The sequence below is a fragment of the Pipistrellus kuhlii genome, unplaced genomic scaffold (assembly GCF_014108245.1).
Source record: "Pipistrellus kuhlii isolate mPipKuh1 unplaced genomic scaffold, mPipKuh1.p scaffold_m20_p_8, whole genome shotgun sequence".
Taxonomy (NCBI): domain Eukaryota; kingdom Metazoa; phylum Chordata; class Mammalia; order Chiroptera; family Vespertilionidae; genus Pipistrellus; species Pipistrellus kuhlii.
In genome coordinates, this window is record NW_023425584.1 from 46316846 (window position 1) to 46333617 (window position 16772).

Consider the following 16772-nt stretch of genomic DNA (forward strand, 5'->3'; position numbering starts at 1 on the left):
TGGCTCTTTCAGGGACAAAGCCTATTGTTGAACACATCCAACTAAACAAATAACTCATCCTGGGATCCCTTTAACAGCTGCCTTCGTACAATGATCTATTTACATATTAGCCTAAAATTGAAACTGAACTCTTTAATGACATAATCCAGCGCTATAGTCCGCAGACCCATGTGTTCTACCCAACAGCTGAAGAACATTGTAGGCATATGATTTTTAGAAATAACTTTTTAGGTACCAAGTGATCTTAAGGTGACATCTTAATATACTGTCACGTATTTTCTCCTTTTGTCTGCACATCAAACCCATGTGGGGGCCTTTCTATCCTCTTTGTTTAGTTACTTGATAAATAAAGAGAAATACAGAAGGTCTCTGTCACCCATTTTACTACTTGTTGATAAGCTACAGTTGTAGGCCACGCTTCACTGTGTATTCCAGGATTTATCTTACCTTTCTTCTATGGGTTTTACTTTTATGTGGCTCAAGATTAAAGGATGACCTGCCAGATGTTATAAATTAGTCAGCAACAGCCACAGTCATTACTAGGCATGCTGTAATAGTGTTTCGAAGTTTTACATGATTCCCAAAGTATATTTAGTTTAAACCTCTATAATTTGATGGTTTCGTATATGGCTTTTAAAAATCGAAACAGGAAATTAGCTTAAATTTCTTCTTAAGATTGATGACATTGTCAGATATAAAGTTAAGGACCTGTATAGACACAGACACATAGGCTGACAAGAAAAAAAAAATCCCCTACACACACACACACACACACACACACACACACAGCAGTACATATCTGTCTAAAACAGTGTTGCAGCTTGGGCCGAGTCAGTTTAATTGACTTCAGTAAGACTATTGGTTCATTGAAACCAAAGCCAGGATGATGGCTCTATCTATCTTCAAATGGGTATTTACACTGCAGACCTCACACAGAGCAAAATGTTACCATCCTGCTGGGCCGGAACAGCATGAAACTTTACAAAGAATAATATTATACTTGATTTCAGATAATTTATTGAATCCTACTTCTGAAACTTTTGATGAGAGATCTTGTGGCCAGGACACATTCCAAAAATTGTAAAAGAGAAAATTCTTTAGGCACTAACTTCAAACTCTTCCTGGACAGCAGCTGGGAGAGTATATGGGGATCATTTTGTTTCAGCTATAAAAATAAAAAATAAAAAAATGGAAGCGTGTATATTCTCCATAAAATCAAAGGTAATTACATTGCAGTTTTTCTGCCAGCAAAGGAGGTGGTTTCAGCATCCTGCAGTTGTTTTGTTCTTAGAGGACTGCTGTATGGTAAACAAACTGAACCAAGTTGAACAGTATTAATATTGGATGGATCTGGTGAGGTCTGCCAGAGTATGGACAATAAAAGACATTTAAAACATTCTTGGAATGCTAATTCTAAGTGTCTGGTGTGTATTTCCTTTTTGAAAACTTTAACCATTTAAGCAATAGTCATTTAAATAAGTTGATAAAAATTAAAATGTACATATAATTGTGATTAGTAGTGACTACTGAATATTGTACAATAGATAGTTGTAACATATTGTAAATTTTTTTTCTGAAACTAGATACCTTCTATGGAATTTAAGTTGTTTTGCTCTTAAAGACCCAAATTTTGTGATCACCTAGAATATATTTATTCTAAATAATAAATAGAAGCCATATGATGTATTCAAATTAGAACCTCAGTCTGTGAATGACATATTTGCTTTAAACAATGATCTATGTATTAAAATATTAACTCCAGTTCATACTTCTAAAGAAATGATTAGGTACAGATATAGTTACATAAATTGGGAAGAGGTTGAAAATTCAGACCCATTAGGGTTTTTTTCAATATGAAAAATCAGTTATTGGTTTAGATAGCACCACATTTCACATCTCAAATACTGTGCTGATACTGTTCCTCTATATTAATTAGAGGGACTCCTGAAATCCATTTTTTAAAGTTAGTACTAAGGCACTGAGACCTAACTTCAGTGAACCAATGACACCCAAATTGGACTTATTGAAGTAAAAGACATACTACTATATGAGTAAAAATAAAAGCATACCTTTTCCCATCAAGACTTACTAAATACTATACAAAAGCACTTTTATTAGACTCTTGAGTTTATTCATGCATATAACATACCTGAGGAGCTAGTTAGAAAGTTTTTTCTGGCTAAGATATAATGAATAATAAAAATTGGTCTTAAACCAGTTTGATTCAGCTCCAGGTATTATTTTTATAGAACATGAAAGGGAGAAATGTAATTCAAGTTAACATTTTTGAGAATATCAAATTTGGAATTTCAGGAGTGAAATAGATTTTTATCCAAGACACAAATAAACCATATATATATATATATATGTGTGTGTGTGTGTGTGTGTGTGTGTGTGTATATATATATATATATATATATATATATATATATATACACACACATAATTCTGCTTTACATATACAGGTTGTCCCCCCAAAAAACTGTATATACACTCATTTCTCATTTCTGTACATTCTTTAAATTTTGAAAATGAACTGTATGTTAATAAACACTGCCTTTATAATCATTCAAGATGTGTACATTTTTGGGGTGACACCCTGTTAGTGGATGAAGGTATTTGGAATTTTAAAGTTAAGTATCAGTCACTATACACTTTGAAGCAGGCATATGTAGAGAGGGGTTTGGATGAGAATGGGGGGGATGAGGACAATTATGTGATACCATAATCAATAAAAAAAATAATAAAAATAAAATAAAATTAACTGGAAAAAAAAAAGAGAGAGATAAAGGGTCTCACATAATTGTCATTTAAGTTTTTTTTTTACACCTGAAAGGCAGATAAACCACTCTGATTTGCAAGGGTAAGAAGACTTTTGTCCACCCCCTACCCTTGGCTCTCCCATCCCACACCAGAGAGGACTTGTGTATCCTTATAAAGGCATTCTCTGTGGTCACATGGCAATTCTTTTCAGACAACTGTATTGGCTAAATCATACTTTTCTAGTTACCTGATTATAAAATAAAAAGCAACAAAACCTAACTTCGCATCACTAAAAAGGAGTTTATTTCTGATTTACGGCTTTCAGATATTTTCTGTGAACAACAACACCGAATGTGGGAAGTTACTGGAGGAGATCAGATGTGCGCTTTGCTCTCCATATGCTCAGAACCTGTTCCACTCACCTGAGAGGGAAGCCTTGGACAGAGACCTAGTCCTCCCCCTGCTCTGCAAAGACTATTGCAAAGAATTCTTTTATACTTGCCGAGGCCACATTCCAGGTAAAGATGCGTGCATTACGTAAACTGCAGAACATCCTTTCAAGATACCTGTCCTTCAGTGCTTGCATCAGGGAGTCTAAAAATGTATCTCACCTTTCAACAAACCTATTCTTCCCTCATCACTACCCTTTTCAAACTTGTAAACTTTTATTGCTGCTAAATGGGATTACTGTCATTTCGGTCCACAAGTAGTACATTGGTTTTGTTGAAAGGTTCTGCTTTTTGTTGTTGTTGTTAAATAGGTAATACAGTTGGTGATCTTTCCACATGTTAGATTATCAGTACAAGTTTCTTATTGGTTTCTCCTTTACCTACCTACCTCAATAACAAGACAGCCTCCCCCTCTACACAGTTGACACGTAAATGCAGATTGTCCACTGACTTCGAAGGTATTCCCTTAAATAAGATACAATTCAAAAAGAAAAAAGAAAAAAAAAGTAAAGCCCTACAAAGCACTTTGACATATCATGACTAATTTGCACTTCAAAAACCCTGGGAGATAGGTAGGAATGGTCCACCTGATTGATAGGACACCTGAGGCTCCGGAGGGTGGAGGGTGAAATGCTCGCCCTGAGCTGTGCGGTGAGAAGGTGATGGGGTGCACAGAGAAGGTCTCATGCTGACAGTCATCCAAGTCTACCTGCTCACTATCATGGTCTGGACCCTCATAAACATATACATTCTTGGGCATTGATTAATTTTATCATCAACTGTTTGTAAACCTTGGTTGTTGATTTAGTTGAAAAGAATTTAAGGAGACAGCTTTAGTTTAGTTAGGCAAAGTCACACACAAACAAATCTGGAGCTAACAGTGTAGAAAACTCCCTGGCACTGGAGGAAAAGGCAAGCTTTAAGAACTCTGGGATGCACTTAGATACATTTTTTTTCATTGCCATGCACATTTCACTCTTTTCTCTGACCCACAGAAAGTATAGACTTCCTTTTTTTTTTTTTTTTTTTTTGCATTTTTTTTTTTTTTTTTTAATAGAAGTCTCTTAATAACCTAAGAAAACATTTTGACTAGGGTTACTTGCTTCCTTTGGTATAGCATAACATGGTTCCAAATCCATTCAATGTGAAAATATTATTATTGTCTTTATAAACTACAGTCATGTTTCGAAGGCTTTTTTTTAAGCCAGCTGTTTCTCCCTCTTTATCACATTCCCCAAAGCAAAGCAGAATAGGTCACGGTTGCCTAGATGGCCTGTGGAGAAGCGATAACAGATTACGTCCCATAAAGGCCTGCTGCAAATTTCAAGTCTTAAAGGTTCGCCTTGACCACCGTTAAGCTGAAAGGGATGTGAACACTTAGCATTTTCATCTACCTCGATCTACTTGAGTTCAAGACAACCAGGCTGGGTTTTGGGAACTCATCTGTGGGGGTCTTCCTGTATCTGAAGTTATTTTAGCTTCCAAAACAAACAACAGAAAGCGATACCCACTGTAAGAGGGAGCACAGCAAATAGCTCAGGAGCCAGAGCGGCAAGCACCTCACTCCCCAGATCAACATATGTGGTGACGAATGACAAATTTATTTTTCTACAGAGTTTGTATATATGTAAAACTGCTGAAGTGCATCAAGATGTCAAGTGCTTTCGGTGGCCACCCAGGCTGCCTTGAAAGATAACCAGATGAAAGCTCCACTCCAGTGGTGGACGGAGCAGCCAGGGCGCTTCCCCGGGACAGGCTAGCAGGCTGCAGGCCCTCGCGGAGGGGACCTTCCTCAGGATCCATCAAATGCAAATAATCGCTCGAAATACAGGTCCCCAAAGTTAGCTGTAATAACACTATTTGTGTTCCTTATGTTGATCAGTTTGTTAGCCAGACTGATCCTTGGCTATCATTTCCTAAAGTATGATGGATGGATGGTAATCTGCCCTCTGCCTTTCCCCCAAACCCAGAAGACTCTAGAATTCTAGAACACTGATTTTTTTTTAGAAATTGCTCAAAAAGCAAGTGTGTAATATTTTCACCTTAAGTCTATTTAGTGGCATGGTTTACCTTTCCCTGAAGTTCAAAATGGTAAAAACAAACAAAACAAAAAAAACCCAGGTACTTTGTGATTTTTTTTTTAATAAGAAGCTAGTTAACGTATTTTGACTATGCTTATTAATACTCCATCTTTCTGTAAATCATGAAGAGGAAGGTATCCAAAGGTATGTATTTTGCTAAAGCAAATGCTGAAAGGGGCTGAAAATAACTCCAGAGACATCTTCATTTCTTCCTCCCTTGCCCAATACATCCTATATAATAAAGATATAATATGCAAATTGACTGTCATACCCTCACAATATGGCTACCTATCACCAGGATGGCTGCCTACGACCAGGCTGGCAGGGGGGTTAGTGAGGGATGACCAAATGACTGAACAGCAGGCTGTGTGGGGCGACCAGGACAGCAGGGAAGGGGGGGGGGAGCACGTGAGGGGCAACCAAGCCGGCAGAGGGTGGGGCAGTTGGGGGTGACCAGGCCAGCACCAGGTGTGTGGGGGGAAACGGGACACCCAGTTAGGGGTGACAAGGGAGGCAGGTAGGTGAGTGATTAAGAGCCAGAGGTCCCGGATTGTAAAAGGGATGTCGACTGCCGGTTAAGGCCCAGGATTGGGCCTAAACTGGCAGTTGAACATCCCCCAAGGAGTCCCAAATTGCCAGATTGGACAGAGTGCAGGCTGGGCTGAAGGGACTTCCCTCCCCCCTCTCCCCCCTGCCCCCTGCACAAGTTTCATGCACCAAGCCTCTAGTAAAAGATTAAATATGTAAATGACCTGTTCCTTTGCTTCACCTTCATGGTTTTAATAACACATCAGTCACTTTGGAACACTCTGACACCTAAAAGATAGCTACTTCCAAAATTTAATGTAGAAATATTCATGTCCTGCTTATCCACACCCCCCCCCCCAACCCCCCCAAAAAAGGAGAAAAGAATTTAAGTTAAAAATCACAAAAGTGAGGATACACTAGAGTTTTCTTAATTATAGTTGTGAATTTACTTTGGGAGGTAAATTCTTAAAACTTCTCAAAAGTACCAAAATTACAAAACAACAGAACACCACAGGAGCTCCTTTCTGCACACCACGGGTCTTCTCTTCTGCCCGAAGTATGACGGACAGAGTGGGTGCTCTGCTGTTCACTAAGTGATGGCACACCACACTAGACATCGCTATCAAAATGATTTTTATCATCCTAAGACATCATCTCTAGGTTACTGCAGTGTAAAATGTCTGTACACAATTAGTTCAATTGGTTTAATCCTGTTGCTAATGAGGCCAAGGTCATTTTTTCCTTATCGTGATGAACACCACATGCAATGAGGAAAAATAACTTTTCTCCAGCATACATGCTGAGAGAAAAGCTAGAGCTGGGACTTCTCCACTGAGAATATTTATTCATATGTTAGTGTTTGATAGGGTGCTTCATGGTGTAGTAGGACTGGGTTCATGATCCAGGAGGGAAAAGTTCCAGGTCCAAGATAGTTGGTAAGTTATCAGGAGTTTAAACAAAAAATATGGCTTCTGGAATAATAAGTGGACATCCATTATGAGTGGCCATTTGATCATAATATGATGATCCAAGGGGAGCTAAACACTCACTTTGAATAGGATGTGCTTCAGTTTTCCAAAGAAGGGTACCATTTGGCAAATTAATCTTCCCTGGCAATAAATGGTAGCCCAATGTCCTGAGCATCTCAAACATGCCCTTTTGTGTGTAAAAGTCTTCTGAGTCTGCTCCCTCCTTCACACTTAGATGACTCAGTGAGTCTAGAATTTGTAAAAAGCTCAGAGCAATTAATTGTGAACCTTCTGTTTTTGCTTTGTTTTTAATTTGCTAAAAGAGTGTGGTACCCCCAGGAACCACAAAGTTTATGAATTAGCACCACTAATCTTCTGATGTTCCATTTGAAAATGATTTTTCATTTCCTCGTTTGTCCCCAGCTAATAATTCCTTATAAAATGGAATCAGCCACCAGCATTGTTCCTTCATTTCCCCTTAAGATGTTATTGGTTTGCAGACTGTAAGGCTGGAATGCAGACTTAAAAAAAAAACAAAAAACAAAACAAAAAAAACCCAAAAACAAAACAAAACAAAAAAAAAACCAGCAACAGCAAACAACCAAAATCAAAATTTCTTCTGAATTGTGCTTTGAAATTTTTCTATGACTCTGGAGGCAAACATCACATTAACACTAGATTTCTCCTTCATACATTCAGTTATAAATATATCCATAGTCTGACAGTCTTCCTGAATGCATGGAGTTCTTGTTGCTTGATGGTCAATTTATATATAATAAATATATACTATATATCTTATATGTAACTTATATGTAATGTAAATATATAGATATAGTACACATAATATATATGGTATAAACACATATAATATATGTAATATAAATATATAGATATATTAGATATGTGTATATAGTTGCTATGTAAATGTGTGTGTATATACATATACATAGCAACTGAACGACTGAAAGACCAGTCACTATGATGCACACTGACCAACAGGAGGCAGACACTCAATGTAGAAGCTGCCCGCTGGTGATCAGTGTGTTCCCACAGGCAACCATCGCGCCCCCCTTACACCCAGCTATCTGACCCCAATCAATCCTGATTAGGGCAGGCTGGCCTACCAACCTCCCACAGTCCCTTCTGTGGTCCCACCTGCTGGCCAGCCTGCTCCGATCAGCCTGGGCCCTGACAGGGTGGGAGACAGCCCCGATTGCCCCAATTACTGTCCATGCCAAGGGACCCCACCCATGCATGAGTTCGTGCACCGGGCCAAGTTTGATTTAGCAGCTCAGTGTTCCTTCTTTTTCCTCTGGCAAATTTGTTGGACATCCCTAGGCAGCTTTCCTCTGTCTGCTTAGCCATTAAAGACTGGAGGAGAAAAGTGACCTTTTGCAAACAGTGAATTGCTGCAGATGAGTAAATGCTGCTGCAGTGTTCACCTCGCTCTTCAATGTCTAATCGCTGATTTTTTTATTAAACAAAGATAACTTCTTCCAGCTGCCTTGTTCTCCCTTGCAAGGAACACCCTTCCCAGCTGCCCTGCCTCCTTTTTCTGTCCACACCTCCCACTCAACCCCCACCTCTACACACATATACACATACACACATACCCTCTCAAGGACATCTGTTCTTTTTTGTCTGGTTCAAAAAGATAAGATGTTTTTCAATAGCCTAATCAGATACTGGCCTTGAAGAATCTGCCTCAGAAATTTAGGGGTAATACATTTTACCCAAAAGTTAGGTAAAAAAAATCTATATCAAGTTTTAACCATTTGGGACCCTCAGTTCCCAAGAATAGTTTTAGGTTTGAAGGGACTTTAGTCAAGCTTATAGGAAAGAAATATGTCTTACACAATCCATCGATAAGCCTCACTTAGTTGTCCCCAAATTCTTGTTCTTAGAAATCTATGCAAACTAGGATGTATTATACAGCTTCTGAATGTCAACTAAGTTACCACATGCCTTTATCACAACATTGATGGGGCATGATAATCCGATTTATTATGTAAAAATCAAAATATTAAACATAATGAAAGGTATGAGACCAAAAGCAGAAATTTGGTACTTCATAAATTTCATATAAAGTCAACTCTAGTAGCAATAAACTATTTTGATAGCAGAAATTATCAGAATATGGAAGTGAATCATTAATATGCCCTCCTCCCAAAAAACCAACACCTTATTAACTCAAATGTTAAAAGTAATGTCAAAATTATATATGATCATGCTTTTTATTTCATAAAAATTGTTACTATGTAAGCAAAATTATTTGTCTTTCAGATACCTGTATTGCATTTTTTGTTTTTGCTTGTTATAATTATTTTTCAGTGAAGGGTGGTATGCCAGCTGTTGTGCTTGAGAAACTTGAAAGGATATTTTAAATACTAGTGGCCTGGTGCATGAAATTTGTGCACGGGGGCAGGGAGGTGTCCCTCAGCCCAGCCTGCACCCTCTCCAATCTGGGACCCCCTCGAGGGATGTCTGACTGCCCATTTAGGCCTGATAACAGGCAGTCGGACATCCCTCTCATAATCCAGGACTGCTAGCTCCCAACTGCTCACCTGCCTGCCTTCCTGATTGCCCCTAACTGCTTCTGCCTGCCAGCCTGATCACCCCCTAATCATTCCCAGGCCAGCTTGATTGATGTCTAACTGCTCCCCTGCCAGTCTGTTTGCCTCCAACTTCCCTCCTCTGCTGTCCTAGTCACCCCTAACTGCTCTCCCCTGCAGGGTTGATCACCTCCAACTGCCCTCCCTTACAGGCCTGCTGCCTCCCAACTGCCCTCCCCTGCTGGCCATCTTGTGGTGGCCATCTTGTGTCCACATGGGGCAAGATCTTTGATCACATGGTGGCAGCCATATTATGTGTTGGAGTGATGGTCAATCTGCATATTACTCTTTTATTAGATAGGATAGAGGCCTGGTGCACAGGATAAGGGGCCAGTTGGTTTGCTCTGAAAGGTTTCCTGAATCAGGGTGGGAGTTCCCTTGGGGAGTGGGGTGGCCTGAGTGAGGGGCCTGTGGTGGTTTTCAGGCCAGCCATGTCCCATGGTAACCCAAGTGGAGGTCCTGGTATCTGGAATTTATTTACCTTCTACAATTGAAACTTTGTAGCCTGGAGTGGAGCCAAGCCTCCTGCTTGCTCCCTGGCTGCTGCCATTTCTGTTTGGATTTGTTTACCTTCTATAATTGAAACTTTGTACCCTTGAGTGGAGGCCTGGGTCCACCAGGGTGTGTGGAAAGCTTGGCTTCCTCTATTGCCTGGGAAACCCAAGCCTCCCTCCTGATTAGGTTTATTTGCATACTCACTCTGATTGGCTGGTGGGCATAGCTTGTGGGTGTGGTGGAGTGATAGTTAATTTGCATATTACTCTTTTATTAGGTGGGATAATTTTTGTTATGCAAAATAATCATTTTCTCCTATGAGTGAAGTGTAGGAAACAGCACCTACATATTTGAAAATGGTGGCTCTGTTATCAACATCAATTTGTTGCCCAATCATTCATTATAGTGTATAACCTTGTGATAGTTATTAGATTTTTTAATCATATGTAAGTGACAATATAGTAAGAATTATAAAATGGCCCGAACTAGCACCTGATGGTCTATCTCTTTCTTGATTCTAATTTGCAGTTCTTAGGAAATTATTATAGTACTCTAGGGCTAAAAAAATGCTGAATAGTAATTGGATAAGCTCACCAGTGCAACATGTGATCACTGGGGAAGCCTAAAAATAAATCAATGCAATAACAAGAAATGCTGGGTTTCATATAATGTGTACTTCACATGAGCCTTTTAAAATATCCAATATGACATAATTTCACTCTTACTGAACATCTCAAGTTTTGATTAAAAAATGAAAATCCCAAAGAAAAGTTCTTCTTTCTTTTTTGTCTATATACTTTCCTAGATTATTCGTAAAGTTCCTAAAAAATTCTTTCCTTGTGTATTTATCTTTCTAATAGGGTGTTTTTACATGCCACTATTTCTAATGAGCCTTTTTACATTTTTTAAAGGTTTCCTTCAAACTACTGCTGAAGAGTTTTGCTTTTATTATGCAAAAAAAGATGGTGGATTGTGCTTTCCAGATTTTCCAAGAAAACAAATCAGAGGACCAGCATCTAACTACTTGGACCAGATGGAAGAATATGACAAAGTGGAGGAGATCAGCAGGTTCATAAAGATAATGCTCTTTAAACCTTAAAAAAAAAAAACTGAAAAAACTTGTGGTTTTGAAAGTGACTCATCTTTCTTTGCTCATGTCCAGCAGCTATACTCTCCACATGCTTTTTCTTTTTCTTTTTAGTAGTTTGCTTCTCTAACGTCATATTAGCATAAGTGCTCTTAATGCTTAGATTACTAATCTTGTTATGAGCTTGGCTTCTCTATGATTCATGTGAATTTTATGAGTATAGTTTTAACTTGAAATGTATGCTTGCTGTTAGGTTATGATGCATATTATTCTTAGCCAATCAGAGTTTTAGATATAGGTCTTAGAACTTTCTCTCGAGTGCCCTTCTATAAGGTTTAATTATTGTGAGCAAAGCTCATTTTAATTATAGTCACTGAAAGACGAGATAATGAGCTTATGAAGTTTTAAAATGTTCGTAGTTTTTGAAGCTAGGTTGGTGTGTGAATGGTAGTTCTTTAAAAAACTTTTTTAAAAATTTTGTTCAATTACAGTTTACACTCAATATTATTTTGTACTAGTTTCAGTGTACAGAATAGTGGTTAGACAACTATACACTTGGCAAAGTGTTCCCCTCAGTATTTCCAATACATGTTTTGAAATTCTCTTTTACTTTCTGATAGGGGGCAGTTTATTTTTATTTTTCCCCAACTAAAAAGAATTTCAGAGAATCATATTGTGTCTTTGGGTTAGCAGCCCTTCAGGACCATCTACCAGGGGTCCTCAAACTTTTTAAAGTGGGGGCCAGATCACGGTCCCTCAGAGAGCTGGAGGGCCGGACTATATGAACTACTAATTCCTACTGTAACACCTCGGCTGCGCTCACTGCCCAAAAAACCTGGCGGGCCGGATCAGGCTCCTCTGCGGGCCGCATGTGGCCCGAGGGCCATAGTTTGAAGACACCTGAAACCATTGCTTCCTAGAGGAAATGTATTTTGAAAGGATGCTAAGTGCATCCCTTCCATCCTTCACCTTAAGCACCGCTTACCGGTTTCTCTCCTTTGTCTAGAAAGCACAAGCACAACTGCTTCTGCATTCAGGAGGTTGTGAGTGGGCTGCGCCAGCCCGTCAGCGCCCTCCACAGTGGGGACGGCTCTCACCGGCTCTTCATCCTAGAGAAGGAAGGCTACGTGAAGATACTCACCCCCGAAGGAGACATTTTCAAGGAGCCTTATTTGGACATTCACAAACTTGTTCAAAGTGGAATAAAGGTTGGCTTTTTAAATTTTATTTATCTTTGCTATGGCTATATTAATTTTATTTTAGTGATATCCTCACTAGAGGCATTTCTTTATAATAAAAGAATGTTTAAGGAGACAATAAGAAAACACCATAGGGGAGCAATAACTATGGCAACTGAATAGGCACAATGACAATTTTTCTAACTTTATTTTTCTTGTTGGCACTATTACAGTTGTGTCCCCCCACCTCCCACCTCCCCACCCCTTTAATGATGTTTGGGAACTATTATATTAAGCAGTGCAAGCAGATTGGTACTTGGACATGCTTTCCCTGTGTAATTTGTACATTTGAAATCATTCTTGGTTTTATAAAGTATTTGTTGAAATGTTATTTAATAGGCATAATACTTGCAATTGTAGATTTGTATATCAACATTTGCTAGTATAAACTAAGAGGTCTTTTGGTTATTTTGGCAACTGCAAATCATTCTTTACCACATCTGTGCTTGAGCCTGTGTCATAAAAGATGCTACTTATACTGTGACTTCCTTGAATAATGTTTTTGCAGGTAAGTTAAATATTTTTATCTATGATACAACAAGCCATCTTGTAATATATTAGCACATCTTTTGCTTTCTTTCCCACTTCTCCAATTTGAGCTTAAGAAATCTAGTAGGTATGTAAATAAAATTACCAAATTTGTTTCAAAAGAGAGTAATGCAGTATAATATTAGCAGTACTGAGTTGTAAAGCAAATTGTGGCATTCTAAAATTGAGGCAGTGGAACAACTCATGACTATTTTAGAATGAAACAATTAATTGTATGCGATTGGGGAAGAGCTGTATATGATTTGAGAAGAATTAATCATCTTTTTCAATTTTCAACTGGCAAAAACATGAAAGGAGGATTTATACTCTTCTACTCCTATAGAAATAAACTCCTGGCTTTCTTAAGCTCTACTCATAGGTAAGAACATCAAAACAAGAACAAACAAGTTGGAAAAAATATATTCCTCAGATCTATATATTTGGTACCTAGCATGTAAAACAATTAGAATGACTTAATTAGAATATAGGAAATGTCATATTGTTGCGACCACCAACCTTAACCTCCTGTGTGACAGCATCACTGAGGCATACTGCCTAAGAGAGGTGCCTTATGGTACTTCCAGTTCCCTACGGAAAAGGACTTTGGCACCAAGACACAGATCATTTGGAAAATCTGTTTAGCCCAGTAGTTTCAATTGTCTCCCAATAATTTTTTTCTTTAAAATTCACTGCAAATAATCAAAAGTCTCTTAAAATGATGCATTAGCATTTTGCACATCAGAGTTCAATCAATACATTCTGAAATGTGTTCTGATCAGTCACTGCCAGTGTCCCTAGTGAGGATAGAATGAAGATGCAGCCACTCAACAGCACTGGATTTTTCCCACTGTGCAAGATGAGCAGGCTCTCCAGAAAAGAGAAATTACCATCCCATCAATTAAAGAATATCATTAGTAACATCTTGACATACTTCCTTCCAGTTTTTATATTAACATTGAATGAATTTTTCCTGAGTACAAAGCTAATACAGGTCCATATTAATAAATGCAGAAACATACAAAAGAAGATGCTTTCTTATAGTTTTTATGCTAAAAACTTTAAATTAAAATTGAAATCAAACCATATAAACATCTTTTTAGCCTTCTTCCTTCACCTAATAATATATCATGAGTATGTTATCAGATTTGGAAATTTTTCTCAATAAGTCCATTTCCTTTTTATGAGACATTTGAGATGACTCTAGTCTTTTCTTTTTTATCATTGTTACTTATCATTCTTATGGATGACTTTCTTAGAATTTATAAAAAGGGCATTACTGAGTCCATCATTTACATGCACATTAAAATTTGCTCCAAATTATGTTTTCAAGTATTTGCAAGGTTAATATATAGTTTTCTAATCTTATTTTAGTAAAAATGTTGGTCTTAAAAGGATATGTATGAGCCGTAGCTGGTTTGGCTCAGTGGATAGAGTGACAGCCTGTGGACTGAAGGGTCTTGGGTTCAATTCCAGTCAAGGGTATATGTCCAGGTTGTGGGCTCAATCCCGAGTGGGATTGAGGGTGTGCAGGAGGCAGCCAATCAGTGATTCTCTCTTATCATTGATGTTTCTGTTTCTCTCTCCCTCTCCCTTCCTCCTTGAAGTCAATAAAAATGTTTTTAAAAAGAAAGAAAAGATACATATGATAAAGTGTAAATGAAAGAAGTGAGCTAAGAATACTTTAAATTTTTGTTGGGAGAAACAACAACCAAAAACTAGTGTTCTTATTTCTGTTTTTACTGTCTTTCTGTTATATAGTTTCTTCAGTCTTTTTTTTTTTTTTTTTTTTTTTATGTATGCCCATTCACTGGGATAGTCCATGAAAGTAACTTCTCTGCTATTGAGACTGCACCGTGAAGTAAAGCTGCACAAGCCAGGCATGAAGCAGTGTGATGGTTCTGCCCTAGGCATGATTTGTAGGCCTCAGGGAATTCTTCAGAATGGCCCTCCTCTCCTAGGAGAGCTCCAGGGCTTGAAATAAACTTCAAAATCCTTTATCCTATGTAGGATGAGTTATTACATAATATTTTAAAGGACAGTATTTTAAATTCTGTTCATCTTTGACACTTGTGACATCAATAAGATACCAATCTATCACATGGATATTTAAATATATATAACAGTGAGTAATGAGACCATGTCCTTATCACCTCAAGGAGGTTATATGACAACTAGCCTGTATCTCAGTCTCCTTGGAACTCCTGTCACAAGTCATGGATTGGAAGCATTAGTAGAGGCAACTATAGCTATGATGGAACAGGTGCTGATACATTCATGAGGTGACCATACCATTGATTTTCATGGTGTGTTCTTCTGAGACTTCTGAAGAGAAGATAATTTCACAGCTATTTCACAGTATTGTTTCAGGCTTCTTGATATATGAATTGTTAGTGTGTTCATGGCAATATTCTGTTTGTCAATAATCACTTTGCCTAAGTAATGCAAATCAGAATTTTCATAAATTATTATGCATATCACTTCTTTACTATTCTTTCCGTTTTAAAATCCCAAGAAAGAAAATAAAGCTGTTTTAACGGAGCACAGTATTGATGGCAATACTCAGATCAAGAATTAATAATGTATACTAAACCTGACCTTCCTATGTTTGAAATGAAAACAAGACAAAACACAGTGGGGATCATGATATTAATTAATGACCAGCATGAGTGTATTAAATCAAACTTAAAGCAGAATTTCTGATTATAAGCGTTTCCAAAGCCAGTGCTGGCTGTAAGGGAATCTGGAGTTCCTTTCCTGCTAATTGTCAATTAAGACTTGATAGTGACTCCTGGCATATGGAAAAGGACTGATCTTTTCATGGCCAGGAGCTGGACTTGGTTATCTCCTGATTCTAGCCAGCAAAGAGCCAGTCCCATTTGAGGCTAAAAGTGATGTCTTGTTTTAAACACCCAGGCTATGCTGCCTACATTATGAGAGATTTCGGGACTTGGGCGTGTCACTGTCTAGTTGCCCGGAGCAAAAGTTCTGTGCAGAAATGCAGAGCACAAGCAAAAGAATTGACTTCCTTTTGCTCTAGAAAATAAATTGTGGTATTGGATTAGTGGAATAAATTCTATGCCATATGAATTCAAACTGCCATTTCATTTAGGAAGAGATCGTGTCATTCACAACAGCTCAACTCCTGCAACACTGAAGACTGTGAAATTGCCAAGTAAAGAGTGCATCAGAAATATGTTTTTAAAATATGCAGTGATTAGACAGATCTTTGATGGCAGTGCGTTGTACAAGCTAACCACCAGTAGGGACATGGTGGAGAATGGCTCAAGTACCAACTGGTGAGGAAACTTAAAGTTTTCAGTGTGTGTGTGTGAGTGTGTGTGTGTGTGTGTGTGTGTGTGTGTGTGTGTGGAGGGGGGAGGCATATGCATTGTTTGTTATTGTTTTATCCCCAAAGGGGAAATTCCCAGACATTGGTGATTTGAAATCTTTAAGTTGAGCTTATGCCTGTATCGCAAGTCAAGACTTGGGGCAGGTACTCAAACCAGCTTTATCCCAAGTCCTTGGGAAAGATAGTCCAGTGTTTTCTCAAGAATGACTACATAGTTAAATTACCTGGGACCTTTAAAAAATTCCACTGCCCACTATCTGGGTTTAAACATACTAGGCATTCATATGTTTTGAAAGATTTTCCAGGTGATTTTGATATGTAGCCAATTTGAAAACCCTGGGTCTAGACCACATGTGTCAAACACAAGGCCCGCGGGCCAAATCCATCCCGCCAGGCCTTGCAATGTGGCCCGCACCGCGCTGTCATCACTGCACTCCGCTGCGTTTCCATCACAATGACAGTTTATGACTGTTCAGTAAACCATTCGGACCTCGATTTAGGCTGGATTTTAGATTTTGGCCCCTTCTCTGATTGAGTTCGACACCCCTAGTCTAGACTAAGCCAAACCTTGGCTCACACACACATTGAATGAGATGCATTTTATCTGCCAAGCCTATGCCCAAACCCAAAGATTGAAATGAACACTGGGACCCAATAGTTGGATACCACCTGTC

At 38.4% G+C, this 16772-nt stretch overlaps 1 protein-coding gene across 3 annotated transcripts in view; it reads left to right on the plus strand.

Moving 5' to 3' along the window:
- The window catches only part of LOC118711397 (hedgehog interacting protein), an 86365-nt gene that overhangs the window by 3786 nt on the left and 65807 nt on the right, over positions 1-16772 (plus strand). For all 3 annotated transcript variants that reach the window (XM_036424436.2, XM_036424437.2, XM_036424435.2), the window contains exons 2-4: positions 3089-3281; positions 10808-10964; positions 11990-12191. In XM_036424436.2, coding sequence (XP_036280329.1) covers positions 3089-3281; positions 10808-10964; positions 11990-12191 — 552 coding nt within the window. The remainder of the gene's footprint in view (positions 1-3088; positions 3282-10807; positions 10965-11989; positions 12192-16772) is intronic.